Source organism: Rhea pennata, chromosome 29, assembly GCF_028389875.1.
Source record: "Rhea pennata isolate bPtePen1 chromosome 29, bPtePen1.pri, whole genome shotgun sequence".
Lineage (NCBI taxonomy): Eukaryota > Metazoa > Chordata > Aves > Rheiformes > Rheidae > Rhea > Rhea pennata.
In genome coordinates, this window is record NC_084691.1 from 3,484,416 (window position 1) to 3,508,468 (window position 24,053).

At 47.1% G+C, this 24,053-nt stretch overlaps 2 protein-coding genes across 2 annotated transcripts; both read left to right on the forward strand.

The window, feature by feature from the left end:
* The first annotated feature begins 4,628 nt into the window (after positions 1-4,628).
* On the forward strand, positions 4,629-11,159 carry LOC134152121 (keratin, type II cytoskeletal 5-like). Its single transcript, XM_062597232.1, has 9 exons — positions 4,629-5,213; positions 5,823-6,037; positions 7,869-7,929; positions 8,442-8,537; positions 8,853-9,017; positions 9,670-9,795; positions 10,112-10,332; positions 10,684-10,718; positions 10,843-11,159. Exons 1-9 carry the CDS (start codon positions 4,629-4,631, stop codon positions 11,157-11,159), a joined length of 1,821 nt encoding a protein of 606 aa, XP_062453216.1.
* An 8,005-nt stretch (positions 11,160-19,164) lies between these two features.
* On the forward strand, positions 19,165-23,737 carry LOC134152134 (keratin, type II cytoskeletal 5-like). Its single transcript, XM_062597260.1, has 9 exons — positions 19,165-19,674; positions 20,608-20,822; positions 21,378-21,438; positions 21,635-21,730; positions 21,976-22,140; positions 22,371-22,496; positions 22,911-23,131; positions 23,414-23,445; positions 23,541-23,737. The coding sequence occupies exons 1-9, from the start codon at positions 19,165-19,167 to the stop codon at positions 23,735-23,737; spliced, it is 1,623 nt and encodes a 540-aa protein (XP_062453244.1).
* The last annotated feature ends 316 nt before the right edge of the window (positions 23,738-24,053 follow it).

Below are 24,053 nucleotides of genomic sequence, written 5' to 3' on the forward strand. Positions count from 1 at the left end.
CGTTGCTGAAAGAACCAAGGCAGTGGTTTGCAAGCACGAGCCCCCTCTTAAAACATCCGTTACAGTGGGAGCACGGAGCCCGTTAGGAGTCACCTCAAGGTACCTTGAGTGCCGAGCTTTTAAAACTACATCTCTTCCAGATGTGCTGAGCAACTGCAGCTGTCTTTGAAGTCAGGCAGGATTCAGCATCCTCACAAGCCTGGCCACTGACTCAGAGCGTAGTGTTAGGAAAGTGATTTGAGATAACTGCATCCACACGGTACCACCCACAGGTATGCAGCTTGAACTTGCAAACAGCTTACCTAAAAAGAACCCAAAACTACACTCACGTTCCTTTGTTTTCTCTTCTTAAATGAAAGTTTGCCCCATAGTGGCACTCGCTCAAAACCCAAAATACAGGCAAACACGCACCAACCAGCTTGCAGGTAATCTCGTGGGTGTGTTTTGTCAAAGGAACCACATACGACTCATCCAAAGCATTTAGAAAAGGGCTTGTTCTCTGAATTATCTATTTTCTTTTCGGAATAATTGGGGCAAAGCATTAGTGTTTGGTGTTGAACTGAGCTGTTGTTTTATGCTAAGGTTTTGTGGGAATGGCTTAAAAAATGCAGAAATCATCCAACAGCCCAAGTCTCATTGCCTCTCCCCGACCCATGCTGTTAGGAGAAATCAAGGCAAAAGTCCACTCTAGTGAAAATCGCTCTGACCAAACTGCCTGAAGGTCCATGTCCATAGTGCTCCAGGGGTATTCCAGCTTCTTCACTGTGTGTGGGTTTTCTTGCCCCCAAAAAAAATAAATAAATGCAATTGGTAAGCTGAGAAGTGGAGCCGTGTTTCAATCCAGCACTTGGGAAACACGGCAGTCGGGAGCAGGAGCCCAGTGCCACACCAGTGCCAGTATAAAAGCACCCAAAGTCTATTTTTCCATTTCTAAACACTGTACTTATCCCTCTAGCACTCCACCGTGTCTTTTTAATTTTTGTGAAAGTATCATTAAAAAAAAATGCAGCTTTTTATACTTCAGTGATATTGAAATGATGTTATGTTTTCCTTCCTATCTCTTTTTGGAGCGTGTCCAGTAAAATTGGATTGTAACTTATTTGTTCCTGCTTCTTTTTACTCCAAAAGATAATCAGTAGTATGAATCTGCAGTGATCTTCAGCAGAGCGAAGTGAACTAGAGTTCCCCATTTTACTTTGGGGGAAAAGTTTCAAAATTAAAAAAAACCACAACACAGAGCTCCAAATCAGCTGTGTGTCACCCCAGAACAAATTGAAGAGGGGGGAGAAAGAGAAGGAGGAGGCAGCCGGGGGTGACTTTTCTGCTAAGCAGCAATAAAATTAATCAAATTCATTTCTTTGCATATTGTGGGGGCTAATTCAAAGAGTCTTTCTTCCATGGCAGGGAGGGTTTGGGCCGGTTTCACTAGCTCAGGCAAAACGCATATTTTCTTAAAAAGGCAAAGCAAACTGAGCCTTTACAGGGGCTCTGGGGGAGGATTTTATCAGCATGATCTAAATTCATGTTGCATTTCGGTGAGCCAGAGCAGAGCACCTCACCAAATGATGCAGCTACTTCGGTCAGCTCTCATAGCCAAAAAACACCCCCAAAAAAAACCCTCAGACAAACACTTATGCCGTATTGCATTTCAAAGAGCAAGATGTTTACTTCTTCCTTGACCTCTCCACATCCCGGCTTTACATAACTCAGAGCGGCAACTGGGAAAGAGCGAGCGAGCACATGCTGACCGAGCAGGTTCCCGTCGCGCGCTCGCAGCCTCTTCAGCAAAGCCGTGCTGAAACCGGGCTGCAGCGACACAGCAGAGCCTCAGCTCCACCTTCACCCGGGGAATGCAAGGAGCAGCAGTAAAAGACACCAGAGAAATGCTCTCCTAGGCCCTTGCTGCCATGGCAGACATTGCAGACAGATAAGCCAAAAATTAGCGACTGATTAAAAATAAACTGAGTTATCTTGATTTCTTGCACTGGCCTGAGTTACACAGGTGTGAGGAACTAACTTAGATAATGACTGCCTAACCTTAATGAACTGTGTAGGTTTTGAGTGCCTTCCTGCCAGATTAGGGTGAAAAAAAGCAAATAACAGGGTCCAAAAGAGAAGTAGAAGTGCTTACGGGCAGCTGAGCTCCTACAAACTTCATAAGTCTCTCAGCTTGCCCCGTACTTCCTCCCTTGCTCTGCAGAGCTGAAAGATATTGCAAGAACTTTGGTTTTGCGCCATCGTTTGGTTTGCTCTTCAAAACCCTTTGTAATATTCCACTTAATTACCGTTGTCTGCAGCAACAGCTTTTCCTAGAAGAGCTGCAGAGATAATGAGTGCCTCGAACAGGAATCTTTTTTCATTGTCGTAATTAAAACATTTTCAGCCTGCGCTCCCTTTCCCAGATGTGACTTTGCATAGTTCTTTGGAAGTCAAAGACAGCTCCCCTGCTGGGGATGCCTGGCCCTGTTCCTCTGGATTCAGCACAAAAGTGCCAATTCGTATCTGCTGAGGACCAGTAGCTTTAAAAAAACACATCTCCACATATCTGCCTTGCTTGTGACACAATTTACTTAGTTCTAGCATCAACATAATATCAGTAATATTTAAGGGATTGCTTCTGATTTGATGCTATTATTGAAGTTACCTGCCTCGGCGTATCAGACGTGAAATCGGGGCTTGCTGTCAGCCAAAGCAGCTTGCGGACTGGTCAGGCAAGCGTGGGTGCAATTTTCCTGTGAAACTTCGCATTTGCAGCGTGTTGCAAAGGAGCCGGCACATTCCCATGTCTCCACTCCCGAGGCGAGAGCACCCCCTTGCTACCGCCGAGACGTCTCCGCCGCAGCAACGCGAGCGCATTGCAACATCGCGCCCAACCATCAGCTTCCCGATAGCTCGGCTGAACGTGCTTCAGGTGCCCGTGACTCACGTTATTGGCAATAAACAGGGATGGGAATGCTGGAAGGGAAGGATATTTGTGAACATTGCCCTTTGTGATTGCAATAAGGGAAAGAACACCTTTTGCTCACGTTCTTTCAAGTTCCCAGACACACACACATAAAAAAAAAACGACGGTTGGAAACGTATCAACAGAAACAAGCTATGAGATGCTGCAGATACCCTTAAGCCGCTAATTTTGGATTAAGTTCCTGCACTTATTGCTCACGTAACCAATTCTGCAAGAATCTGTTTGATTTTGTTGCTTGGGCTTTCATCTCTCCGCCTTGCGCTATTATCTTATCTGACAAGTAGCCTGCTGGAGGTCAGTGGCTCTTGTCACACAAGGATGAGGCTGGGCAGAGTCTGGCACATGATTTGCAGATTTTTTGGGGTGTGAAGGAAGAGATATATTCTCTTATAACCTGTGTCCAGCTCTTCATGGATGCGAGAGGAGAGGGTCTCAGCACTCCTACCTTTAGGCTGTCCTAAAGCACGACACAGCCCCACCACGAGGATCGACACACCTGGGAGATGGTTCACTCAAAAGCTCAAGCCCAAAGGGCCAAAGTTACTCCCCAAAATCTTCTGATTGAACGATTTCAGGGGGGGTGGGAGGAAGCTAAAACAAACACTGGTGAATTCCCCTGCACAGAGCACCTCAAAGAGCCAGGGATGACGTGGAAGCTCCTTGTTAGAGGGTAAATATAGAGGCGGAGGAAAGAGTGGTAAAAATAAGATTTCTTTCTGAGGTTTAGAACACTGCACCTGACAAAAAACAATCTTTTCAGTCATCACTTCAATATTTTATAAGTCCCATAATGCTACTTAACATAATTTAGAGTTATTTTGGAAAGGCGATTCCCTTGCTGTCGCTGAAAGACATGTTAATTAATTTCACGGGTCCTGTTTCTCCTGCAATTAGGAAAGATCATTTTTTGGTAAGATCTCAGAAAATGCTGCCACAAGACAACTGTCACTCAGCTCACGGCTGTCACCCCGCTCCGTGATCATTTAGAGCCCTTTGCCAAAATAAATCAAAAGATCTGCACCGAGAAGTCATCACCTTTTGCTTCAGACCATGAATGCTGACTGGAGTTCAGCACATCCAGTCCCAGACCAGGTGGCCTCGGAAACCACAGCCCCTGTTTACGCAGATATCCCATCCTGCCCTTTTAGCTGCCCAGTGTGCTAAACCCTAAGCCTAACCTTGCAAAGGTTTTGGTACAAGAAAGTTGACTCAAATGAGCGAGCCCGCAAAACTTATTCTCCTTGCTCATGTAAGGAAAAGCAGCTCCCAAGGACTCGGGAGAATCATGTTGCATCCTGCTCTGGAGCGCGGACCTTGGTGAGTCGTCCCATTCAATTCTAATTTCGTGACTCAGAGCAGCAGGCTTTGGCGGGGGGAGGAAGGGGGGAGCTCTATCACTCCGTTACTTTCTTGCCTGCAAACAATGCATTTTTCAGCGCCTCACCGTAGCCTAGGTGTGTTTGACAAGGCAAGTTGCTGCAAGGCACGTCAAGTTCTGCATTCCCGTGCCAAGTTTTCCAAGCAGATAAAAGAGGAGGCTCCCAAGCTCTCCCATCACAGGGGTTTCTGTCTCCGTTGCCCTCTGCTCTTTCCTGCAGCTCAGCTTTTATTCACCACTTTTTTTTTTCTCCTGCTCTTTGCATTTCCAGTTAAACGAGCCACCATGAGTCGGATCTCTTTCAGATCATCTACTGGAGGGGGCATGAGGGGCTTTAGCTCAGGTTCTGCTATCGTAGGAGGTAGTAGTGGTGCCAGAAGCAGTTTTAGCTCTGTCTCTGTCTCCAGAGTTGGAGGAGGAAGAGCTGGAGGTGGAGGCGGCTTTGGAGCTGGTGGTGGCTTTGGCAGCAGAAGTCTCTATAACCTAGGTGGAAGCAAAAGAATTTCCTACAGTTCAGTTGGTGGAGGTCTACGGAGTGGAGCCGGTAGTGGATACGGCTTTGGTGGAGGAGCAGGATTCGGTGTTTGCTACAGTGGTGGAGCAGGAGCTGGTTTTGGCTTAGGAGGAGCAGGTGGTGCTGGCGGCTATGGGCTGGGCAGTGGATTTGGGCTGGGAGGTCCTGGATTTGGTGGTCGAGGTGGTCCCGGGTTCCCGGTTTGCCCGCCGGGCGGCATCCATGAAGTGACCGTCAACCAGAGCCTCTTGGCACCCCTCAAGCTGGATATTGATCCTGAAATCCAGAAGGTGCGGACACAGGAGCGGGAGCAGATCAAGACCCTCAACAACAAATTTGCTTCCTTCATCGACAAGGTGAGAATTTGGTCTTAAACCATCAGTCTGTGCATATGCTCCGGTGCCGCAGGAAAGAACAAAAAGAAGAAACTTTCTTTGGATTTGGGGACTTGCTTGAGCTAATCCTAGTCAACAAACAGCATGAATTTGACATTAGAAATTGCTGCTGGCTGAAAACTAAGAATTGTCTTTAATTTCCTCATTGCAAGGATGAGTTTTTCTAGCATCTCGCTTATCCCCCCCTCTGTCTGCCCTTCCACATAAACAGCCCTGGGGCTGGATGGATTTTCTGCTGGTGTAAAAGGGCAAATTCCGCAGAACTCAATGGGATACCACCAGTTTAAACCATTAAGGCAGTCAAGCTGAGTGCCTAAAGCTGCAAGTGCAGGTGTTTGGCCTGCTTAGCAGCTCTCGAAAGATCTCACTAAGCATCTCAGGTGCTTTTGATATTTTGGAGAATCTAGTACCCTAAATTCCTGTGGGAAGATCCCAGCCTTTTCTACCCTATATTCCCAGTTTCTTTCCACCTCTCCTCTTTGTGTATCGAGTGACCCTTCCTTTTCCTGGCAGAGGGTTTTGTGCATTGCTCATGTGGATTCAAGCATATGCCTGTTTTTATTTTCCCAGGTGCGATTTTTGGAGCAGCAGAACAAAGTACTAGAGACCAAATGGACCCTCCTGCAGGAACAGGGTCACACAGTCACCAGAAAGTCCCTCGAGCCCCTTTTCGAAGCCTATATCAACAACCTCAGACGGCAGCTAGACAGTCTTGTGGGAGAGAGGGGAAGGCTGGACTCAGAGCTGAGGAACATGCAGGACATGGTGGAAGACTTTAAGAACAAGTAAGAAATCGTGCTCCATAGTCTAGATTATTAACAGCTGTGAAAATCAGGGCAGGCAGTTCATCTCTTGGGAGGATGCCTGGGATTTGCACTAGACTCCCTATCCGATTTGCAAAGATGAATATACAGAAGTGAAACCCAGTCTCAGAGTCATCTCTTGTCTGCCAGATTTCTTACATACAGGATCAGCATTTAGCGCAGAATTTATGCACCCACGGGAAGCTGCTCCAGTGTGACAGGGGTCGCAGGCAGATCTCATGACTTTCCTGAAACTAAACACCTGGAGAAGGCAAAATGCATAGCCCATGAGCATAAGGGGCATGCAAAAAGGGCTGAAACAGAGCCATAAACTGTCAATTCCCCAAATCCCCCAAAAGACCAACATGTTTTTCTCTTTTTGCAGAGGAAATTGCAGCCTTTCCAGAGAGAGCCAGGCTCATTGTGCTCGGGCTCATTCAACTCTGGGCACATGAAAGATGCTCAGCTCCTCTGAGGCCCTTGTCTGGGCTCTCTCTAAAGTAAACCAGAGAAAAAGATTTCCCCCAGGGGAGGCAATTTATCCCACTTTACGATAAGCTGGCTGGTCCAGGTGAGATGGAGCCTTTTAAGGATATACAGTCTGCCTCCACCGCTCACAGAAGGCTTTTAGGTGCTTTTTTTTTTTCTTTCTTTGTCTTTAAGGTGAGGCAGCTAATTTTATATGGCTGAATTCTGGCAAGAAAAATCTCTCCCTTATTCAACCAGATCAGGCCAAGTGCAAATTTGAGAAAAACACCTTGGAAGCCTGAAATATGTTTATATTACATAGTTAAATATGCAAACAGATGGATTTGGGGGGAAACAGCATTTAAAGCTGACATGGTGGACAGACACCATGTCTTAGCTTCTGGTAAACTGTACCTGGGTGCATTTGAGGTCTTGATACATATTATAGTCTTTTGTAGATACTGACCAGGCCAAAAATGACCAAGGAGATTGTCTGGCTTTTGGAGCTACTACCTGGGAAGAGATCGTTTTTTATTTCAAGTCTGCAGTCATTTACCAGTCTGCTGCTGTTTTTTCTCTTCTTTCTATGTCCATTCGGAGATCCATCTGCAGGGATACCTGTGCCAATATTAGTTAGAGAACTGGCATAAACTTGCCCTTAAAATCTGGGTCTCTGCCTCAACAGCTTACATGTTTTGTCTACTTTCTAGCTAAGCCCTGCCCTCATTATCTGATGAGAAGATATTGCTCAGAGCCATAAAAAGTTCTGCAGAAGCATAATCTGAAGCATAATGATCTGCTCTTGCAAAACCATGGCTCAAGAATCAGACTTTTTTTTTCCAATTAAATGGTTCAGCGGGTTATTCAGAGCCATTACTACCATTATTATAATATCAAATATCAAATTGTTCCAGTATTATTTATTTGTAGGTATTGCAACGCAGCTTCACTGGAAGCCTTTGCATAACTTTGCTTTGAGCAAAGGTCACCAAAAATACCAGCTCCTGCCTTCCTACTGGAACGGGCTCTGATCCTGAGTGCATTTATACATGCTCTAACCAACTGAGCTAAACCTGCCCCCAACATTAGCTGCATTTTAAGGACACTGATTTGTATCTGCTGATTTTAGCTGGGACTACTCACACCGTGGAGTGTTTGTAAGTTCAGAATCAATAATCATTTGCTCTGCATCTACTCTGGATTGTAAATGACTGGGAGTCTTAGTAAGGAATATATCTGTGAGCCACAACTAATAACATGGGACTGAGGTGGTCCCATCCCCGCTTCCCATGCCAGCTTTGCTCTTCATTTTCACCAAAGTCCTCTCATCTGTTTATTCTAACAGATATGAAGATGAGATCAACCGGCGCACTGGTGCAGAGAATGAGTTTGTGGTCCTCAAGAAGGTGAGTGAAACCAGGAGTTAGGGGATGGATCCTGAAAGGAATTCAGCATGCAGAGTTCAACCAAAGCCAACGGGAGTTGGGGTCCACCAACCTCACAGTTAGGTCTTGTGTGAAGATGTGATGCTGGGATGTCAAGGACGGGCTGTGCCAGCTCCTCTTCAAGTCACTGAAGGGGCATAATCTTCTCCATGACAATGACTATATGGCATGGTTGGAGGAGCTGACATGTGATCTTAAGATAGGTCCTCTGGCTCCAGTTGCAAAACATTTGACTTTTTATAGCTCAGTCCAGTTCCAACTCCTGGTCACACGCACAAGAGTCAGAGCTTTGCCCTTTGACCAAGAACCTAGTTTTGGCTCACAAGCAACATGCCCAATGTTATACTAAAAAATGCCTTGACCACAGTAATGTAAAAATAACAGACTTGGAAGCAGAGCGATGGTCCTACTGGTGTCCTGAGATCCTTTTGGCTTGTGGGATCACCAGAAGTCTTTGGCTTTCTTCTCTTTAGGACGTGGATGGTGCTTTTATGAACAAGGTTGAGCTGCAGGCCAAAGCAGACTCGCTGGCAGACGAAATTAACTTCCTGAGAGCCCTCTACGAAGCGGTAAGTAGCCTACCTCCTCCTGCTAGCACCCTCTAGAGCTCTCCAACATATAGCTCACAATATCTGGTAATTTCTTATATGGCAATACCGACCTCTGGCCACCAGGCTAGGTGCTTTACAGGCAGTAAAATTGCCTTTTTGAAGTTATGATGTAGCTGTAAGACAGAAGAGAACAGACAGGCAGAGACAGAGCAGAAAAGAACGTAAGAGAACAACAGAAAAGCTTGACAAAGAGAACTCTTAGGACTTCTTTTGTCTACATGTTTTCCACTCCAGATACCAAACAACTGACTTAATTTTTCACATCTTCTGCAGGAATTGTCCCAGATGCAGCAGCAAGTATCCGACACCTCTGTGGTCCTGTCTATGGACAACAACCGAAACTTGGACCTCAACAGCATCATTGCAGAGGTCAAAGCGCAGTATGAGGACATTGCCAACAGGAGCCGGGCAGAGGCTGAGGCTTGGTACCAAAACAAGGTGGGTAACCACTACGACTGGCAGGAAGGTAATTTTTGTGATTCATTGGCATCACATTAGCTGTCAGCAGGCAGGACAAACAGGGGAAGGATCCCAGTGTTACTCTAGAGATGAATTTATCTTTCTACATGTGTTGCAATAGGCTTTTGAGTACAGATCTCCACTGCTCACTCTTGCAATGCTTTACAGGGCCAGCCTTACTTTTCCCATGATGAAACCAAATGCTTTGACCTAGGGCTCACAATGAGCCACTGGGACATCTGATCTTAGATACAGAGCATTCCTCTTTCCCTCTCAGCATTTTAGTAGCAGATCAGGTTATGTACAGCCCATAACTGCTCTGTGCAGTGCCACAGCCTTGTTCTTAGTATCATGTTAAGAATACAAGGAAGCTTTGGGGATGTTACTGAGTCCTGAAAACTGTATTTACTAGAACCTATGCACTTGTATATTGATAACCATGAGCCAAGGCTGTTATTCCGGGGACAGCTTTCTTGGAGGGAGGTGGCCCTCCTTAACCAAAATCCAGACCAGTATTTTGTGAGCATCAGGTGGTTTGGGAATAAAAGGGCAAGCGCCCTGAAGGCTGTTCACCCTTCCTTGGCCCAGAGTCCTGCAGTACCTAACCAGCACTCTTCTTTCTGCATATCAGTATGAGGAGCTCCAAGTCTCTGCCGGGCGGCATGGTGACGATCTGCGCAACACCAAGATAGAAATTTCAGAGATCAACCGGATGATCCAGAGGCTGCGGAATGAGATCGAGAGTGTGAAGAAACAGGTAGGATGGGGATGCTCCAGCCTGCAGTAGAGCAGCTGCTGCAAGGTGGAGGGCAGGAGGAAGGTGATGGTGATCCTGGACACGGTAAAGAGCCAGCTCCTGGCTTTGGATCAAGGCTGGAAGGGCCAGCATGAGAAGGAGCACAGCTCTCTCTATCTTTACGCATCAGAGAAGGTCTCACAGTGTGAGGATGCACTGCAATTGCCAGTTTCTTGCTGGGGAAGCAAGTCATAAGCTATTAAATGAACTCAGCAAAGGCAAAGAAATGTAAGGGGCAACCCAGGTAAACAACTAACTCCGTTTCCCTCGCTCACAGTGTGCCAACCTCCAAGCAGCCATCGCTGAGGCAGAGGAACGTGGGGAGCTGGCCCTCAAGGATGCCAAAGCAAAACTGGCTGAGCTGGAAGATGCCCTGCAGAAAGCCAAGGCAGACCTCGCTCGGCAGCTCCGCGAGTACCAGGAGCTCATGAACGTCAAACTGGCCCTGGACATCGAGATTGCTACCTATAGGAAGCTGCTGGAGGGAGAGGAGAGCAGGTGAGCTCAAGCGTATGGTCATGTTGTGCACTGCTCTTTAGAGAGGGGTGCATCTCCTTGGGCTCAGAGAGACTGGACCGCCAAGTGATGTAATGTGACAACAGAAATCAGGATATTTTTAAACTGTGAGCTTTCTAGGAAAGACTGAGCTTGTCCAGCTCTTGGCACATTTTTCATTAAAGAATCCCAGCATTAGCATCGTCACCCTTCATTTGGGATGCAGACATACCCACTGGAGGAGAGTCCCTACTGAAGGCCACAGAAGACATATTAGATGGTCCTAGCAGCTAATGTCACATCTTATCTGTGGTTTGGCATTATCACATACTTTCCTTCTTCCTTTCCCAACAGGCTCGCAGGAGAAGGAGTTGGAGCCGTGAGCGTATGTAAGTAACTCCACCTTGTACCCATCGTCACTCGTCTCCCCACCACAAGGGCAACCACATGTGTGCCCCTTGCTCTGGGGAACCAGAAGTGTCTAAGGCAGGTATACGCTGTGTTTCCTTGCAGCCGTCGTGAGCACCTCGAGCGGAATGGGCTACGGCAGCAGCAGCCTGGGCATGGGCGGAGGTCTCGGCATGGGCGGAGGTCTCGGCATGAGCGGAGGTCTCGGCATGAGCGGAGGTGGCGGCGGTGGCAGCAGTGGCTACAGCATGAGCAGCAGCAGCGGATTTGGCATGGGAACCAGCGGAGCGCTCGGCGGGGGGCTAGGCTACGGCGGAGGCAGCAGCTTCAGCTCCGGAAGCGGACGAGGCATCAGCTCAAGCACAGGAGGCAGCGTGAGGATCGTTTCCAAGACCACTACTAGCAAAAAGACCATCAGATAAAGATGGCAAGCCCAAGTTTCGAACCACAGTGTGTTTCCTACCTTCTGAAAGCAAGTGCTGCCCTACGAATCAATGGTGTAAATAGCTGTGCTAGATCCTCTCCCTCCCAAAACCTTCACCCTCGTCCCTAGGGGCACTGGGTGAGACAAGGACCCACCACAAAAATCTGGAGCACCTTTGGCTAGAACATAGGTTGTAACCTCTGTCACTGACAGGACTTTGGAGCCTGTGATGGTCCCCAGCGGTGGCCCTCTTTCAGCACAGTACTTGTTCTTCCATTTCGACTTCACGTCCCCTCTGGAGTCACGTATTTAACGTGAAGCAGAAGCACTTTGCTGAATGGGGACAGCCAATTCCTTCAGATTTTGGGGTGTTTCCAGGAGGGTATTTCCACTGCTAACCGCTGCCTGGATACGGCTCTGCAGAGAAGATCACAGCGGCAGCCTTGCGAAATCACAGTTCCAAGTCCTCAGCAGTGAAAATAGCACCAAGACGCTCTAAAACTCTGTCTGCAACGTGTGTTACAACCTCCAAATGTTTTGTTTGCAACTAAAGATATTTCTAGCCCCTTCTGTTTTCCTGAGATTCCTGTGGGAAAGGTCTATTGCTTTTTGCATATATGAATTGCCACACTGATTTCTAACTCTTTGTCCTCATGGCTATAGCCTCTTGACTTCAGGCCTACCGTACTGTATGTCCAATAAAGAGCATTCGTCATTTTTAAATCTTCTGCTTTTTGACTGTATTTACTTCTCTGCGGACCCGGTCAGTGATGAGTGCTGTCCCCAGCTGGAGTGGGGGCTCTCTGTAAATAGCCCCTAAGAAAGGACTGTTGCCTTGAGGAAATCAAGCTCAATTTTAGGACTTGGACTTTGGTGTGGCCCTAGGACAGGCTGGGGTGGGTGGAAAGGAGGTTTGCATGGATGGAGAACTGAGGCGTGGGGAGTCTAAGCTACCCCAGGTCTGAGCCAAAAGCTGAGTCACGGCAGGCTTCGGAGTGAGGAAGCAGAGGGGAGTGGGAAAAGGAAGGTAATTCCCAAAGGATTCACGGTTTAGCACTTTGGGGGCTCGGTTTGGACACTCGGCCAGCCCATCCTCTAGGTATTGATGCAAACAGGGACAAATCCTGTGGCAGACAAGTACAGCTGAGTCTGTTGTACGCACTGTGGCAAGGATGGCATCAAACAGGGGCTCCAACACAGAGTCCTCGGGGAAGCGAGTGGAAAGCCAAGTGCTGCCGTAACCAAAAAAAAGCAATTGAAAGGGAGGGCAGCACTCAGAAGAGGGGCTGACACAGGCTGAAGCTCCAAATATCCCTCCACGCGCTGCATTTGTGCATCAAAGTTACCCTAGTACATGCAAGTGTCTCACTAAATAGCACTTAATGAACCTCAGGTTTTCCAAGCTGCCCACAGCACTCGGTCTCCCAATTCCCACCCAGCTCCAAGGAGCTATAAAACCAGGGAGGTTTTATAGACCTGCCTTAATGGAGGATTTCGAGCAGTCCATTGCTGTTCCTGGGCTCCCTCCTGTGGATCTGCGGGAATCCCCTGACTCTTGCTCCCTGCAGCAATTCAGACCACGCATGAATCCTGGGAGCAGTAATAGGAACCAAGGTGCAAAGTGGGAACCTAGAGGCAAAGGCAGCAGCTGGAACATAAACCAAGAGTGGGAAAGGGGCCATTGCAGCAGGGGACTAGATGAGGATGAGATCTACAGCCCATGAGAGACATCAGTCCAAGAGGGAAAGCAGCCCCATCTCCACGTTGGCCACCATCCCCTGGTGTGGTGTAAGCTCTCAGCCCCTTCAAAATCCGATTTTGGATACATCCCTGCAGATCCCCAGGAGAGAGGAAAGGGGCATTGGCCATGTCTGGCTTCAAGGCAAAAGCATCTCACACCACACACGATGAAGAACACACTGCATGGCTCGATGCAGGGAAATGCTGGTGCCTGCTGGATACCACTGCACCCAAGTGCAAAGCAGAGGCATGCATGTGCTGGACAACTCAGCATCTTGTCTCCAGCAGGTGGGGGCCCAGAGCAAGGGAAAAGCACACTACAAGGGCTTGAAGCCCCAGCAGTCCTGCTGTGGGGCTAGGGGTTAAATCAAGCATGTGGGAGAAGATGCCTGGCCTCAAGGGAGCGAGTGCATGGGTTGTAATGTGCTGGTGCGCAGGAGAATGATGCCTTAGGAAAGTCAAGGCACCTTGATTACACCAGAGAAGGTCTTGTGCAAGGGTGAGTAGGTTGGGCTGCAGCCATGTAGCATTTTGCATCAGCAAAATATCATGCGTCATCAAGCTTCTGACCATCTTTCTTAGGCTGTTTTAAGGAAATGGGCTGCAGCTTGCAAAGCAGATGCTATTCTCCTTGTGTCAGGCAGGGCATGCCAACTGGGCTTTATTATTAAATTTTTTGTTTTGTTCCAGAATCAGAGGCTTTTGTTTTTTCAAACAGACATGCGTACAACGCATTGCCGTACCATGATGTGTGTGGATCACAATCAACAGTGAACCTGCAGTGAAACCCAGTTATAAGCTGATCTGCCACGTCCTTACCCATCCCGTGGTACCTGGACACCTCTGCAGCCTCCATCAGTCTGATGTCACAGGCTGCAGTTGTGTCCTTCTCCTGTAATCCGAGGGCGAGGATCTCATACAGAAACCCCAGCTAGGAGACAGTGGTCAACTGCAGAGCCCTTGAGGCCTCTCAGCTCTTTAATCTGATGGTGTAGAAAGAGGAGCAAGAGAAACACGAAAATGCCTTTCCCAGCACCTCTTGTGCCTTCTCAACCCAGAGAAGTCGCCATCTCTCCTGGAGCATCTCACCATCATTCTCTTCTGCTGCTGATGTGCCCTTCTTCAGGAGCTGGGTTTCCTGGGAGCATGGAGCTCAGTGTAAGCTCTAGTAAGGCAAAAAGAATGCCCCAAAACACAAAAAGAATGTAGTGAGCAACTGTCAGCCTCTTTTCTGTTTCCATAGGTTGTGTTTTAAGAGTCTGCTCTGGTCACCTCTTCTCCAATAAAGCAGACAGGAGATGCAAAAAGCCATCTTCCAATTATATATTTCAGATTTGCAGAAGCCTGGAGAAGTCTCAAATTCAAGTCAAATTTGGCAAATAATTTTACCTGACAACATAAACAAATATTCTGGTATTTAAAAAAATATTTTTTTAGTCAACATTGCATGTCAACATTTCCTATAGAAACATCCTCTTTAACATTTCCACAAGAAATGCTGTAGCTTTGGACTCAAAAGTTGATTTTTGTCAAAGAGCTTACACTCTTTTTTTTTTAATTATTATTTCTAAATGGTTTACATAGCCTGCAAATGAAAAAGCATGAAAATGGCTGCAGGGAAGGTACACAAGAAGCAACAAAACCAGCTGCAGAACAATATTCCCTGCTACGATCTGCAAGGCATGTTCCAGTCTGAGCGTCGCTATTTAAACAGGGCTGCAATATCCTGCTGTCCACAGCGACAGGAGTCCAGCACGTGCCAGGCGCTGCGCAGCGCCAAGTGCTAGCGCCCGGTGGCATTTAGCAGTGTATTGTAAATAACCATGAGGTCTCTTCAGCTCGGAGCACCATGACCAGATACATTTTCCAGGATAGACAGATAATCCTCGTTATCTACCAGGTGCATGCTCTAACAAGGGCGTTGTGTGGATCTGGTTCATTTTAATAAGGAGAAATAAAACTTTGTACAAACGCTACTGCTCTCTGGAAGGAAACTCATGCTGGAAACCTGCCTGCATGCAGGACGGAGCTGTGGGATATGACACGTGCAGGCTCAGAGCTGATCTGAAACAACAGGAATTTCCATCCTCACAGTCTCCAGTGCCTTGTGCTCTTTATCAGGAGAAAAGACTTACCCTGGGGCCATGAGGAAGGAGGACGCATTACAACAGTGCTGCGATAACCTCCCATGTTGAAAGACCTGCTTTCCACGCAGAGCTTGGTGGGCATCTTAGCTCAGCAGACCTACTTATGGATTAAAGATTGGCTCACAAAGAGTTACAATGTAATTTAGGATATTTAGGTTTGTTTGGGTACCGGCATTCAAGCATCAGAACTGGAGGAAGAAGGTGTCAGCTGACACCCACCTAAGGTCAGAGGCTCTTTTAACTTACTACAAGCTATAGGGGGAAATACAACCTCCCCTTTCTGGATGAAGCATCTGGTAACAAAAGCAATAATGAATACGAAGTTATTCCAGAACCCTGGGCTGCATCAGTGTCTCTGTGCTAGCACAGAAAATAATTATCTGGAGAAAGCAGGTCACGCCTACACTTCAAAGTCATCTAATAGTTATAGCTCACTGGCCTCCAGATACTGCTGGGAACAGGCTCAAAGGACTGCAACACCCATCACAGGGCAACACCTATGGGAAAGCTTCTGAGGAGTTCATCCTAATTCATCCCTTCAGGAAATGAGATTCCTGGGCACTCGCCTCCCGTTCAGGAGCTCTTGGAGGTTCCCATCCCCGCAGCACAGGGACACTGCGGAGTTGTGTGGTCCCTCCTGGAGGAAACTCAAGATGACCAGCTTCGTTAACTCAGGATGAAATGGTAAATTGCAGTCAAAATAAGCAGGGTTTGAATTTAGGTTAGCAGCCCAAGATTAACCCAAAGGCTTTAATTTAAGCAATTAACCTAAATTACAGCCTTGACTTTACTGATAATTAAACTGAGATTAGGTAGCATAGGTGAACCAGCCCAAGTTAGCAAGACACATTCTTATTTTATGAATATATGTATTTTTGCAAGGAAAACATACAGAGGCACTTTAAAACAGCCTTGTCTGAGAAAGGATACCCATCATCCAGGCAAGGGCTTCCAGGGCAGATGTTGGAAAAGAGCAGAGATGCCAAGAGAAGGCAGAGAGAAGCTGATAAAAAACTGTCGGCGGTACCATCTGCTCACTCTCCAGGTACAGAGAAAATGGTCAAATTTCTCACTCGGGGGGACTGAGTTGCCTTTATTGCCCTGCTATAGCCATAAAATGCTTTCTTACTCTCAAAAGAGTATTTATTACCTTGACATCAGCATGGTGCCAGAACTAAACTCAGCCAGGACCTTACCTCCAGGTTTACAGCCTGCTGTAGTGGCATCTCCTGCCTCTGGGTCGGGGACTCATGCCCAACCTTGCCCGTCCCCTCTGCTCAGCCTGGGAGGAAGAAAGAAGAGTGTAAAGGAAGAAAGAGGCTTTGGAGCCTGCTCTGCCTCACAGTTGGCCTTGGCCACGTCGGAGGAGTTCTAACCTGGCCCAAACGCATCTCCCTTCTCTTGAATTAGGAGCAAAAACTACTTGAGGGAATGCAAACATTATCCTCTGGATAATGCTGGAAGGAATGATAAGGAGGAAGAAAACTCTGTATCAGAGCAGTTATCTGCATCTGAGAAGCAAATTCATTTACATGCCCAGAGCTGCAGAGTGCATGGGAGACATTCCCCAGGAGCTCCCTGGAAACCCAGTGTTTCATCAACAGAGCAGGGTGGGGGCCCCCGTGCCATCACCCCATACCCCAAACCTGTAGCTACAGCTCCTTGTGCTCACCTCTCTGCCTTTTGTAATTACCTCTCCTCTCAAATTCCTTCCAGGTGAGTGACAACCTCATCACCTCCACCCTAATGCCAGTGTGAAATGGAAAGAAATTAATTTCTTCTTACTTGGTTGGAGGAGCTGTAGTATTACCATCATTAACAATGGACTCCAATGCAGTTGGCGTATTCTTTGGCCAAAAAGACAAGTTTCACATGTAAAAGGAGCCTGAGGGGAAAAGAAAAGTCCTGACGCATCACGCTGTTAGTAACCAAGGGTGGGTTTCGGGCTGGCTAACTTTATACACCCTGAGTCAGACACCTGGTCTACCCGCACAGCGCTGGCGATGGAGAGCAATCCCCAGAGGCTTTCCTTCCATCCCTCTTAGGATGGGAGGCTTTATCATCTGGTGGCGATCTCCACTGACTATGTGGAGAGCAGAAATCTTTTCAGATAGCCAAAGTATGCAAGAGAGTAATTCCCAAAGGAGCCATAGGCATTTAAGGAGAAAGCTGGCAGCTTGCATCCACTTCCAAGTATTCTGCTGTCTGTGACTTATTTCTCCTGTGAATCAAGCACACCATGGGGAGGTGGGAGGGAAAGGTCAAGCTCATGCATGCAAGTCATGACATATGTCAATTGGTGGGCAAAGCCCAACACTGGTCAGTAATCCCCTACCTTTCGGGCGCAGATCCATTGGTCGCAATCCATTTACTTCCAGTTCCCACGGATCCAGTGAGACAGCCCTGCTGAGCAAAAATTGCAGGAGTCAGCCCTTGCTTACAATAAAAGCCCGGTCTTCTAATTGACACCAAAATAAATAATTGCTATTTATTCCCCTCCTCCTCTTTAAAAGTAAATTGCAAATGGAACGCATCTGAAAGAAAGCAGCCGTGAAAACAATAGGGACACAAAGCACTTCTGGGGGTTTAATTAACCATGCTGCCTTGCCAGACAGAGGTAGTTCAAAGCAAAACGCCCCTCCACCGTGGTGATTCCTCGATATTACATTATACCTGCGCTGCAGCCAGCACCTGCTCAGACTTGCAGATAACAGGGGAGGAAGCTGTTCGGGGGGAAGTGTTTGTAATTTCATCCCGCTTCTATAAACAAAGTATGTATGAATCATCTTTTCCTGAACTACCTGAAGCACAATGAGGACCAAAAACGCTTGCCACCCCTCAAAATGAAGTTATTTTCCACATTTTCCACTTGATCTGCCTGCAATGCTAAATGCAAAACGAAGGGCTGCAAAGGTACCCGAGGCTCAGAAAGGGAAGCTCCAGGGTGTCTCAGGGCGTCCGGATTGCTCCTGGCGTGGATCCGGGCAGGGGGAATCCTGCAGAGCACTTCTCTAGTGAATCCAAGCACTCGGGATCACACTTCCAGATATGTGGAGCTTGCCTGAAGCAAGCCTAAATCTTTGGGAAACTACAGTACGGTCGGGTTTATAAACTGTGGATGGGGAATAACCTCGGCGCACTCCGTTTCCACAGAGCCAGCGGATTCAAAGCGTTCCTATTCCCACAATCTTTCCTCCTCCTTCTTTTTTTTTTCTTTTCCTCATTTTGTTTGTTTGTTTCCGTCCTCCTAAAATACCAAAGCTGAAACCTCCAAAGCACATGTATTTGCGATAGCGTTGAACAGTAGCTACGAACGTTGCTGCCAAAATCCACATGTGAATGAAGGACTTTGTTAAAACTTTCTGTTTTCATTCTTGTATTTTTTAGAGTGACAGAAGAGTTAGTCTGCAGAGGTAAGATTTTCGGAAGAGCTCAGGACGCTGAGCCTACAGAGTGGGGAGCAGAGGTGTTTTTGCAGATCTTGTTGCTGCGGCGTTGAAGGAGCTGAGCAGAATATTCCATCTCCAAAACCCATGATAAAACAATTTACTCTGCTGCAGGGCAGGCTGCAAAACATTGCTCTGCCTAAAACATATTCCTTTGTATAAAATATGAGAAAGCATAACATTTTAAAGCCCTGCTTGTGAACAGAAACAGAGGGAAAGTAAACCGGAGGGATAAAGTTTTCAGATGAGAAAGCTGGTGAGTGACAGGAATTTTGAACGGTGTTTTCCTCTCCGTACCCAAAGTTACTCATTGCAACTTTCGAACCCTTTGATATGGCGAAGAGTCTGGCTGTCTACAAAGACGGCAGAAGGCGACAGTTATTTCCAAACAATACCACTGTTGCTTAGAACCTGGCTATATTATTTCTGAAGGGCGTGTGTGCGGAGTGAGTTCACTCTCCAGAATGCTGTTGGACATGCCAAGCCTAATTAATCAGAAAGATGATCCACCTCATCAAACCCATCCCTGCCTCATAAATGCATAAAAGGGCTCTCCTGAGCTCGTGGAGAGCACAGGTTCGTCTTTTTTCCCCTCTTACTCCTTGCTCCAGGCCTGCACCTTCACTCCTTTGTTCTTGCTGTAGCATCCATCCCAATCCAAAAGCCAGAAATGTCTCGCCAGTCCACTGTGCGGATCCAGAGGGGAAGAAGTGGCTTCAGCACTGCTTCTGCCGTTGTTCCAAACACCTGCCGCACCAGCTTCAGTTCACGCTCCGTCACCCGGGTCGGAGGCTGCAATGCTGGCAGTGGGTTTGGTAGAGTTGGTGGTGGCTTTGGAAGCAAGAGCCTCTACAATGTTGGTGGATGCAAGAGGATCTCTGTGGCTGGACGGGGTGGTGGCTTCTATGGACCTGCAGGTTTTGGTGGTGGCGCTGGTAGTGTGTATGGTTGTGGTGGTGGCTTTAGCATGTCAGCTAACACTGGCTATGGATATGGTGCCTTTGGTGGTGGCATGGGTGGCCCTGGATTCCCAGCTGGGGGCATCCATGAAGTCTCAGTCAACCAGAGCCTTCTGCAACCTCTCAACCTGGAGATTGACCCCAGCATCCAGAGGATCCGAAAGGAAGAGAAGGAACAAATCAAAACCCTCAACAACAAATTTGCCTCCTTCATTGACAAGGTGAGACTGTTTTCTTAGGAGCCTTACAAGCTGATCGAGAAGGACCTGGAAATGAGGAATTAAACATGACAAAGCCCCCAGAAATTCCAGGGAACAGTACCTGTTACCTAGTGGTTGCTATGAATTAATCATCTAGTGTTCAAGGTTCTCCTCATTTGCTACTTCGCATTAGTAGGCAGTGGAGAAGGAGAACTCTAGGAGATAATCCCATCCTTTTGGAGATGTTTGCCTCTCTGCATTGAGCCTTCACAACAGGCTTTTAGATGATTAAAGTGAGATGTGAGCAACTCATCTAAAAGGACTGAGAAAGCAATCACGCAAACTGGCACTAGGGAGAAGTAAGTTTCTCATTGCATGAATTTTCCTAAAAGGCATTTTAAAGCCATGAGTGAAACAGTGCCGATATGTTTGGACTGTTAGTTCAAAATAGCAAAATCCAACCTGACACTCTGTCTGCTTCATTTCCTCATTGTATTAGATGCACCAGAGCATCTGTTTTACTTTTCTTCCAGCTGAACAGCTCCTCTTCGCTTTCAAGGATAATGCTACCTTTCTTTGGAGATTTTGAGGGGGGGTATTATTTGAGAGAAGGGGGAACTGGCACTTTACTATACTTTTCTGATTAAAAGCGCAAACCCTGATTTGATCTTTATCTGATTTTGTGTGCAGCATTCACACAAAATGTATGCAACTGGCCGTGCTTTAGCAAAAGGAAGAAGTGGAAGTATGATGGAGGGAAATCAGTAGTCAGAGTTAGTTTGCAGTTGTAATCAAATAGCAAATTCCTGCTTACACCAGATGAGAATTTGGGTATAAATACTAGCTGGAAAGGGCACTTTATCACCTCCTCTAGTACTGAGATCCAGCATTCGCAAGGAAAATTCTCCTGAATCACTGCTCCTTCAAAACACTTCAGGATATTTCTGCTTGCAGGTCCGATTCCTTGAGCAACAAAATAAAGTGCTGGAGACCAAGTGGAGCCTGCTTCAGGAGCAGGGAATGAAAACAGTCAGAAACAACGTCGAGCCGCTCTTTGAGACTTACATCAACAATCTCAGGATGCAGCTGAACAGTTTGCTGGGCGACAAGGGAAGGCTGGAGGGAGAACTGGTCAACACCCAGTACCTGGTTGAGGATTTCAAGAAGAAGTAAGTCTGTTGAGTTAGTGGTCTACCTACCTGTGTAGGTGCAGTCCTTCTTCATTGCCCATCCTTAAGCCAAAGAGGGGACCCAGGGGAGCCTCTAAAAATATAGTGGGACACAGAAAATCCTAATAGCAAAGACTGTGCCATTTTCTCAAGATGTACAGTAACGGAGATCCAAACACACAAAACGTTTAGGGAATAATTTAGAATATGATCAAAGACTTATTAACTAAGTTACCTACTGAGAAAAAAATTACATGCTAGGTCTGAGATTTTCAGGATAGCATCCTTAATTTGCTTAAGAAAGTCAGAAGGAGTATGACTAATGGCCAAAATAGGAAAAAACAAATAGCAGAGCTTCTTTTTTTAAAAAAAGTGATGTACTTGTTTTCACTAATTTAACCTAGGAACTTTGCTCATGGTCTCTTGCTCAGATGCTCTGTAGGAGAGAAGAGCATTGCACACAAAATGCTGTTAAGGAATTTCATTCCAACAAACTAAAATCATCTCCGCCGGTTACTTGCCTAAACAAATGCTCCTTCTGCCTTGCTCCATTAGGTACGAAGATGAAATCAACAGGCGTACAGTTGCAGAGAATGAATTCGTGACACTTAAGAAGGTGAGAGGAAATTGCTGAATACAATTTAATGATGACTTGTAGAGCTCTAATCATCTGCTCATTTACAAATCTGACCATTCGTATTCCAAAAGCTTTTTTAATGTCATTTTCCCTGGACTATTATACCAGAGATAAGCATGCTCCTGACTTACTAATAAGTGTTTAAATTGCATTACCTAAATATCTCATCTTCCAGGATGTAGATGCTGCCTATATGAACAAGGTGGAACTACAAGCCAAGGCAGATGCGCTGTCTGAAGAAATTAATTTCCTGAGAGCCCTCTATGAAGCAGTGAGTACAACCACCTCCCTAGCCATTTACACCCTCAGACTTAAGAGCTTCCCTCCCTCCTTTCCTCTGAAAGCTTGTAATTTCTTCCCTCAGGAGATGCTAAACCCTCTCCCTTTTCAGAGTTATACCAACAGTCTTAGCTTAGATAACAATCTGTAGCCTCTCCCAGACCTGCACGTTAATCTGTAAGTATGAGAACATCTCCAAAGTGAATTAGCTCACCTCATCTTCTGCTCACTTTGCAGGAGCTGTCTCAGATGCAGACACAGATCTCTGACACCTCTGTTGTTCTCACCATGGACAACAACCGAAACCTGGACCTGGACAGCATCATCTCGGAGGTCAAAGCACAGTACGAGGACATCGCCAACCGGAGCCGGGCTGAAGCCGAGTCCTGGTACCAAACCAAGGTGAAGGAATTGGGGGTTTCCATTCTGTTACCATCAAGTCTTTTCTTGAGCCGATAAGGAATGATTCTTGCAAAGCAAAACCCCATCTCAACTGCTGTATATCGCGCAGCAACACTCCTGCTGCTAGTTTGGGCTCAAGAACAGACCTGTGCTTCCCAGCACCCCCTCCACACACTGGGTTCCTCCCAAGCCGATGGGTTTTACCCTGACTGGTTGCCTCTCTGTGACAGTACGAAGAGCTGCAGGCTACGGCGGGCAGGCATGGGGACGACCTCCGCAACACCAAGCAGGAGATCTCCGAGATCAACCGTCAGGTCCAGCGCCTGCGGGCCGAAATCGACAGTGTGAAGAAACAGGTAAAGGGCAGCAGAAAACACACGGGGTTTAACCTTCTTAGCTGTACAACCTGGGCCAGTTTACTCCCTTGGCTTTGAACAGAGAGGCAGGGAAAAAAAATCAGAGGAAACCTTGGCAAGTCCTGCTCAGTGTGACCCTTTTTCTCTCAAAACAGAATTGCTGTTGAAACCAGATGGTGCTGCCGAAAAGGCAAATAAATGAATAGAGTTGGAGCAAAACCCTAAGGAATGTAAGCAGGTTTTGGGCTGGCAGTTTGTCCCATAACCCAAATCTTTTCTACAAGCACTAACCTCAGATCCCTACAGGTTAAGCCAGTCCTCATTGCTTGAATCAGACCTTGTGATTTCAGGGCAGAAAAAAACCCGGGTCTGGGTCTTAGATGGAGAATTTGACAGCTGGTTTCTCTTCTCCAGTGTGCGAACCTGAAAGCAGCCATCGCGGATGCTGAAGAACGTGGGGAGCTGGCCCTCAAGGATGCCAGAGCAAAACTGGCTGAGCTGGAAGATGCCCTGCAACAGGCCAAGGCAGACCTGGCCCGGCAGCTCCGCGAGTACCAAGAGCTCATGAACATCAAGCTGGCCCTGGATATCGAGATCGCAACCTACAGGAAGCTGCTGGAGGGAGAGGAGTGCAGGTGAGTGGCAAATGCATCCCATCTGGTCCTGATGCTGGAGGAGCAAAGCAATGCAAGTGTTGGAGATATTCAGCAACTCTGAAATGCTCAGGCTTAACAGGGTATCCTGGAGGGGGGACGGGTGGGGTTGGAATAACATTGGAATAACGTTGTGTGAAGCGTCCACAAATTATGCCAAGTTTTTACTTTTCTCCTAAAAAGTCCCTAAAAAACTCCCTTTATCCCCCCCCTGCCCCCCAAAGCTTCTTATCTCTTATCTTGCTGCATTCTGTCTCCTAACAGGCTGGCTGGAGATGGCGTGCCAGTGAATATCTGTAAGTCACTAAAATACATGTACTTATCTGATCTCAGCATTAATCTCTGAGCATGTCTCTGCCCCTGAGAGACCAACACCCTTTTTTTTCTTCAGCCGTGACCAGAACAACTGTTGGAACGGGATATGGAGGAGGAAGCAACCTCAGCATGGGAGGGGGAGTCTGCAGCATGGGGAACAGCTTCAGCTGTGGAAGCGGTCCTGGTGTTAGCAGCACTGCCCTTGGAGCTGGCAGCAGCTCCAGCATGAAGTTTGTGTCGACCTCCTCAACCAGAAGAAGCTACAGAAGCTAAAGATTTTCAGTTCAGATGTTTCCATCTGCCACAAAACACCTTAACGCTGGTCCTTTATTAAAGCATAGTTGGGGTCAACAGAATGAGGGCCTAGAGGTAAACTCCTAAACCCCATGTCTTGTCGCACAAGAGCCTCACTTTAGGAACTCTCAGCTGTGTTGTCTAGCACGTGCCATGTAGGGCTCTGCTACTGAACAGGAGTCCAGCTTTTAAATTTGCAACTTGTTACAGCTCAGCATTTTTGGACGGATTTTGTATATAAATATGTCCCATGACTGTTTGTCTCTCCTCACTTCCTGGTGTTTGTCTAATAAAA